This window comes from Elephantulus edwardii, unplaced genomic scaffold (assembly GCF_000299155.1).
Source record: "Elephantulus edwardii isolate Elephantulus edwardi_28Jun2011 unplaced genomic scaffold, EleEdw1.0 scaffold00148, whole genome shotgun sequence".
Taxonomy (NCBI): Eukaryota; Metazoa; Chordata; class Mammalia; order Macroscelidea; family Macroscelididae; genus Elephantulus; species Elephantulus edwardii.
Window position 1 is genome coordinate 3,564,411 of NW_006399898.1, and position 7,373 is coordinate 3,571,783.

Here is a 7,373-nt window from a genome sequence, read left to right on the forward strand (position 1 = left end):
GCCCGTGTGCACGGTGTAACGTGTGGATGGGACACAGGGCGTGAGTGTGACAGACACGGTGATGCCCGTGTGCACGGTGTAACATGGATGGAGCGCAGTGCAGGTGAACGTGAGTGTGACGTGTGTTTGCGTGGTGTAATACACACAGGCCGGAGCACAGCACATGTGGACATGGACACACGTGCAGAGTGTAGTTAATACACATGGATGGTGCGCAGTACAGTTGTATGTCACACAGCAGGGGGTGATATGTTTGTGACAAGTTCACACAGGTGCATTACGGAGCCGTGTCACACACATCTGCACCAGTGCAGCATACGTGGACACGAGCTGGTCTGTGTGTGAGTGAACGTGATGACACGGAAGGGGTGAGACACGTGATTGTGTGAGGGACACAGGAACACGGCACACGGGCGCTGGAATGGAATGACACTGGGGGGGCGGTACACGGGGGCGCAGGGTGTCGTACGTGGACTGCTCACAGCTCGTGTGTGCAGGAGTTAAGACACACAGCCGCATGGAACACAGATGGACACGCACGGTACGTGGTAGGACATGTATGTGGAGGGGTAACAGGAGTGGGCCGCAATGGAGGGGAGTGTGGTTCACGTACACGAGGGTGTTGGACGTGGGAAGGGGGCACAGCCGACCGGTGTAGGAGTGTGGGGTCATCCCTGTGACTGAGCAGAGGACAGGTGTGTGGAAACGGGCGCAGGACAGACAGAGCCCCGACGGCGGAGGGGTGCAGCACACAGGTGGTGTGCGCGGCTCGGTCCCCTGTAAGGAATGTGGCACAGTAGCCGCCACAGCCAGGAACTGCTCCCCTTCCTTGCGTGAGGGAGGCAGAGGCAGGCCCCATGGCTGGGCGGGTCCAGTGCCCCGGTCAGCGCCCCTCTGCCCGCAGGCATCCCGTGCTCCTATGTGGAGGTCAGCGTAAGAAGCAGTGTTTGCTGCAGATCTGTCCACAGAGCAGGGACCCCTGCGCACTGCCGCCCGCACCACGCAGGCCCCTTTGGGCGTCCGTGTGCTCGCCCCTCACGGGCCTTACGTACTCTCTTCTGGAGCCGTCTTGGCTAAGCCCATTTTACAGACAGGGAAATGGAGGTCAGGGCGGAACCAGCCACCGTGAGCTCTCGGTGTGAGCCGTTATGTAGGAGGCAGGCCCAGGAAACACTCCCCTTTCTCGCGTGAGGGAGCAGAGAGCCCGGCAGGCCCCAGCGGGTGGACGGGCAGGTCTGGTGCCCCGGTCAGCGCCCCTCTGCCCGCAGGCATCCCGCGCTCCTACGTGGAGGCCCAGGAGGACTACTTACGGCGGGAGGCCAAGCTGCTGAAGCGGGAGGGCACCCCGCCGCCCCCGCCGCCCCCACGCGACCTGAGCGAGGCGTACAAGGCCCGGCCGCTGGAGGCGCTGGGCCCGCTGAAGCTGAAGCCGGCCCACGAGGGCCTGGTGGCCACGGTGAAGGAGGCCGGCCGCTCCATCCACGAGATACCCCGTGAGGAGCTGAGGCGCACCCCCGAGCTACCGCTGGCCCCGCGGCCCATCAAGGAGGGCTCCATCACCCAGGTGCGCCTGGGGACCCTGCCATTCGAGGGGAGGGGACGCTGAGGCTCCGGGTGAGGGGGCATCGGGGGGTCGTGTGTCGCCGCAGCCCGTGCTGCCCAACTTCCTCGCTCCCACAACACTCCAGGTGGCTCTCTGATTGAACCCATTTTATTGATGAGTAAACTGAGGCCTGGCACCATGCCCAGGGTCACACAGCAGGTGGTTTGCGGTTGTAAAACCCAAGCACAGCTGCCCTGAATCTGTGACATGCCGCTGCTTCTCATCCGTGGACCCCACGTGGCTGTCCCATACAAGAGGATGGCCAGCTCTGAGTGCGTGAGGAGTCAGGCCTCCTCTGAGGGACACCGTCCTTCCGGTGCTCAGAGACGGCCAGCGGGAGATGCAGGTCGGGGCTCTGGCCATGGTTGGGAGGGCCAGCCTGCCCAGTGTCCACAGGGAGGTGGGAGGGTTTAACTGAGGCCTCAGGCAGCTGTGGAGCCCCTGGCAAGAGTCCAGTGGAGGGGTGGCCACATTCTAGAATGTTCTTTCGTTGGCGCCCCTCATCAGCCCATTCCTGAACGAATACAGGGGGCTCACTTCGACTTGGGGCTCCTCTGTCCAGTCTGCAGCGCCCTGTTGCAATGGTGGTGCCGGTCCACTCGCTCATGTGTCTGCAGCCCCCTCTTCTGGTGGAGAACCCCAGCCTTGAACCCCTGGAGGTCTCAGGGGGTCAGTGGGCATCTTTCTAGCCACTGCTCATCTGGTAGCCTGGGGACAAGGCAGGGCAGCAGGAGATGGCCCACCGCGTGCGGACCTCGGGCCTGGCCACACCCTTCCCTCCCGCCCCGAGTCCTGGACGGAACCTGGGGTGCAGAGAACTCACAGCACCCTCCGTTCCCCAGGGCACCCCGCTAAAGTATGACACCAGCTCTTCCTCCTCCGGCTCCAAGAAGCATGACGTCCGCTCCATCATTGGCAGCCCCGGGCGGACCTTCCCGCCCGTGCACCCGCTGGACGTGATGGTGGACACGCGGGCGCTGGAGCGAGCCTGCTACGAGGAGAGTCTCAAGGGGCGGCCGGGGGCCGTCGGCAGCTCGGGGGGCTCCATCACCCGAGGCGCCCCGGTCATCGTGCCTGACCTGGGCAAGCCACGCCAGAGCCCCCTGGCCTACGAGGACCACGGGGCGCCCTTCTCCAGCCACCTGCCCCGAGGCTCACCTGTGACCACGCGGGAGCCCACGCCGCGCCTGCAGGAAGGTAAGGCTGGGGGGGCCGTGGAGGCTCCCACACTCCTCGTGAGCTGACCGCTTGGGAAGGGGGGAGGCTGTTATGATCACTGCGTCAGCCCTGAACATCTGTGAAATGTCTCTGCCTCAGGTCTCATCCCGACCCCCTTGGTGGCATTTTCACACCTTTTCAGGCTTGTGTTGCTAATTAGTTACCGGTCAGTCCTGTCTCCTGGTCTGACCATCAGTGTCCCCAGAACAGGGCAGGGAGCTGTTAGGTTTTGATGCTGGGCCAGCCCCCTCGCGCACAGGGTGTGAACCCCGTAAATACGTCCTGAACAGTTCTGTTCCGAGCACCTTGAAAGGAGAGCCGTGAGCTCGAGGGAGGTCTGAAGAGGAGAGACCGCTCCCCAGGCACCTCCCGGAGCTCCAGCCTCTCAGCAGGTCCTGGGCCGCGGGGCCTTGTGGCCGTCACAGCCCCAGAATGGCCCCTCTCTGCCCTCAGAAGTCACGCAGCCCTCGGGGGGCCGCTGTGTTGGGGGGCGGTGGCCGAGTTCACATCTCTTCCCTCGCTGCCCCGGCAGGTGCCGCTCACCTGGGTGGCTCACGTGCTGAGGGGGCCGCCTCCAGTCCCTTGCCTCCCGCTCTCCCCACAGGGAGCCTGTCCTCCAGCAAGTCGTCCCAGGACCGGAAGCTGACGTCCACGCCCCGGGAGATCGCCAAGTCCCCGCACAGCACGGTGCCCGAGCACCACCCACACCCGCTGTCGCCCTACGAGCACCTGCTGCGGGGGGTCAGCGGCGTGGACCTCTACCGCAGCCACATCCCGCTGGCCTTCGACCCCACCTCCATCCCCCGCGGCATACCCCTGGACGCAGGTGAGCGCCCTGGGGACCCCATGGCCGCTTGGGCACCCACAGCAGGGCCCGTGAGAGAGGGGCGGGTGAGGGGTCACCGTGTGAGTGGTCAGGGTCCAGCCACTGGGAGGCCCGCGGCAGAGAACATCCTAGTGTCCTCTCTGCCCCGCTGACCTGAGCTGTCGATGGGTCGGGCCCTTTGAGGGGGGCTGTGGGGAGCATTTCCCACACCGCGCGGTCTCTCTCTGAGAGGAGGCATCCCTTAAGGAAACTAGCAGTCGAGATTCCGGGGGCTCAGAGGGTCGGTGGTTCAAATCTGCCAGCCGTTGTGCCCAGGGAAGATGAGGGGGGGTCTGCTCCTGGTGGGCTCTGCAGCCCTGGAATCTGGAGGGGCGGGGCGTACCTGCCTTGTCCACAGGGTCCCTCAATGGCTGTGGACGTTTATGATGGTGGTGGTCGGGCAGTTTCACGAGAATGCCGAGCCACGAATGGCCACTTGTTTGTGGGGACGTGGGTTCTCCGATCTGTAGCAGGGCCTTCTGGTCCTCAGCTCCGTGTGGGTGTCTTGAGAGATTGGGGAGCACGTGGCTCTGGGGTCCGGGGGTGCTGGGTGTGGGCCACCCTGACCGCGGCTCCCGTTCCCCAACAGCCGCAGCCTACTACCTGCCCCGGCACCTGGCCCCCAACCCCACCTACCCGCATCTGTACCCCCCGTACCTCATCCGCGGGTACCCCGACACGGCCGCCCTGGAGAACCGGCAGACCATCATCAACGACTACATCACCTCGCAGCAGATGCACCACAACGCGGCCACAGCCATGGCCCAGCGCGCCGACATGCTGCGGGGGCTGTCGCCACGCGACTCCTCGCTGGCCCTCAACTACGCCGCCGGCCCTCGAGGTGCGTGTGCGGCCCGCTGCCCGCAGTGGACAGCGCGGGGCGGCCGCGGCTGCGTCCTCACGGGGTGACGTGGGGGTCCCTGAGAGCACACGAGGGCCCCGCCCGGTGGCCTGGACGGTGGCTGGGTGCTGGGCTTGCATGTCCGTGTGTGGGATTGTCCCCCAGGGGCACATGAGGGCCTCATCGAGTGGTTAAGCGTTCGAGGGGAACGTGGGCTCGTAACGGGTCCCCGAGAGCACGTGGCATCGTTGGGGTGGCCTGCACAGTAAGGGCTGTGTGTTGTGGGGGGTGTGCACGTGAGTCTCCGTGAACACACGTGACAGGTGGGTCCTGGGAGCTCCTGTTGGGGAGAGGGGTCTCCCCAGGAGCACACACGGGCCCTGCAGGTGGTCTGGGTGGTGAGTTCTAGGGGAGGGTGTGTGTAGAGGGTTTGACGAGCGTACATCAGCCCTGTTGGGTGATCTTTGGCCGGGGCAGGGGTCCCAGTTGGTATGTGAGGGCCTCGTGGGTGGTCTGGAGGTCCAGAAGGCGGGCATATGGTGAGTGTGAGAATATAAAGGCAGGACCCCCTCAGGTTGTCAGGAAGTGCGTGGGAGTGTCCTGCGTAGGGGGGTCGATGGGAGCACACGGGCCTGTTGGTGGTCTGGGGGTGAGTGTCCTGTGGGGGTGACCCCAGGAGCACACAGGCCTTGTTGGTGGTCTGGGGGTGGGTGACCCCAGGAGCGCACTGGCCTGTTGGTGGTTTGGGGGTGAGTGTCCTGTGGGGGTGACCCCAGGAGCGCACTGGCCTGTTGGTGGTTTGGGGGTGAGTGTCCCTTGGGGTGACCCCAGGAGCACACGGGCCTCGGTCTGGGGGGGCTGTGCTGTGGGCACGTTCACTGATGTGTGTGCGGACAGAAAGTATGTGGTCCCCGTAAGTGGCTGCAGTCAGGTGTCCAGTGTGGGACCCTCCAGGTTGTCAGCGTGTGAACCTGGAAGGGGTGTGTTTCTGGAGTGGCCCAGCGTGGTCACGTCAGGCTTGGTGACCAGAGCTCAGCAGCCCGTGGGTGTGAGGGCCTGGGAGAACCCACAGAGCTGAGGTCACCCTGAGGTGACATCTCTAGTACCTGCCACCTTGGGGCTCAGAGCAAGGCTGGGGTGAGCTTTCAGAAGCGGGGTCCCTGCCCCAGGGTGCTCTCGCCCGTGGCTGCAGCCTCCCCCCCACCCCCCACAGGTATCATCGACCTGTCCCAAGTGCCACACCTGCCCGTCCTGGTCCCGCCCACCCCCGGCACGCCCGCCGCCGCCATGGACCGCCTCAGCTACCTCCCGCCCGCACCCCAGCCCTTCAGCAACCGACACAGCAGCTCCCCGCTGTCCCCAGGTGGTTCACCCTGTGTACACCCACCTGTCAGAACCCCGGGCAGGACAGGAGAGAGGGTGGTGTGACCCTCCCATGATGACCTCATCACCCGTCACAACCCCAGGCAGGACAGAAGGGATGGTGTGACCACCCCCATAACGACCCCGTCACCTGTCGAGGTCCCTGGTGGTCCCATCCCCCAAGAAGACAAGGCCCAGGGGCTGAACCTCTCCTGTGCTGTGTCCTAGGTGCCCCTGCTCACTTGAAGTCGACCTCTACGTCCTCATCCGAGAGGGAGCGAGACCGGGAGCGTGACCGGGAGCAGTCCATCCTCACGTCCGCCCCGACGGTGGAACACGCGCCCATCTGGAGACCCGGTAGGTGCCCGGCCAAGGGGTGAAGCCGTGGGCCCCCGCCCGCCCTGCGCCACTGACCCCGCCTGTCCGCAGGTACCGAGCAGAGCGGGGGCAGCGCTGGGAGCGGGGGCAGCAGCCGCCCCGCCTCCCACTCCCACAGCCACCAGCACTCGCCCATCTCCCCCCGGACGCAGGACGCCATCCAGCAGCGGCCCAGCGTGCTGCACAACGCCGGCATGAAGGGGGTCGTCACCGCCGTGGAGCCCAGCGCCCCCACTGTCCTGAGGTGGGGGTGACTGAGCACCCGGGGGGCGCGTGGGTGAAATAGTGAAGGAGCCGGGGGACTGGGAGGGTGGGCGGGAGGATGAGGAGGTGCTGGATGGGAGGTTGTGGGCGGAAGGATGGGTGGGTGCCTTTTGAGTGGGTCACAGGTACATGAGTGGGCGGATGGCCATGTGTAGACTGGTGGGTCGGTGGGTCAGTAGGTGGATGGATGGGGCATCAGGTTAGATGAATACACAGGTGGGTCGGGGAGGTGAAGGGAATGTGAAGGGAATGTAAGTGGTAGGTGGGCAGGGGGTGGAGAGACGGATGGAAGGATGGGTAAATGAGTATGTGGTGGGTGGATGGCTTAGATGGACGGACAGACAGGTAACAGGGTCAGTAGATGAAAGGGCCGCATGCCTGGGGCACTGTCTGTCCCCCAATCCCAGGGCAGTTCCTGCCCCTCAACGGCCTTCCCTCCCTTGTCCTGTTTCCCCAGTGGACTGGACATTCGGTGGGGCAGGTGCTGACCTGTCTGGTCCGGCATCTGGGGGGCGAACAGATGCGGGAGGTGAGGCCACGCCTCACAGGGGCTCCCAGGACAGTTGGGGATCAGCATGGCACTCGAGGGCGGCAGCCTGAGGGAGTCGCCCCCCGTCCAAGTGTGGCTCCCCCACTCGCTGACCCCCGTCTTCCCCCCCAGGTCCACCTCCACCTCCTCGCCTGTCCGCCCCACCGCCACGTTCCCGCCCGCCACGCACTGCCCGCTGGGCAGCGGCCTCGACGGGGTCTACCCCACGCTCATGGAGCCGGTCCTGCTGCCCAAGGAGGCCCCGCGGGTGGTGCGCCCCGAGAGGCCCCGGGCCGACAGCCACGCCTTCCTC

The 7,373-nt window shown here is 65.4% G+C and overlaps 1 protein-coding gene across 1 annotated transcript in view; it reads left to right on the forward strand.

Annotated features, from left to right (window-relative positions):
• The window catches only part of NCOR2 (nuclear receptor corepressor 2), a 120,889-nt gene that overhangs the window by 106,777 nt on the left and 6,739 nt on the right, over positions 1 to 7,373 (forward strand). Inside the window, exons 31-38 of the mRNA XM_006894688.1 lie at positions 1,269 to 1,564; positions 2,446 to 2,800; positions 3,426 to 3,647; positions 4,276 to 4,527; positions 5,741 to 5,890; positions 6,118 to 6,246; positions 6,319 to 6,511; positions 7,193 to 7,371. Of these exons, the coding sequence (XP_006894750.1) occupies positions 1,269 to 1,564; positions 2,446 to 2,800; positions 3,426 to 3,647; positions 4,276 to 4,527; positions 5,741 to 5,890; positions 6,118 to 6,246; positions 6,319 to 6,511; positions 7,193 to 7,371 (1,776 nt within the window). The remainder of the gene's footprint in view (positions 1 to 1,268; positions 1,565 to 2,445; positions 2,801 to 3,425; positions 3,648 to 4,275; positions 4,528 to 5,740; positions 5,891 to 6,117; positions 6,247 to 6,318; positions 6,512 to 7,192; positions 7,372 to 7,373) is intronic.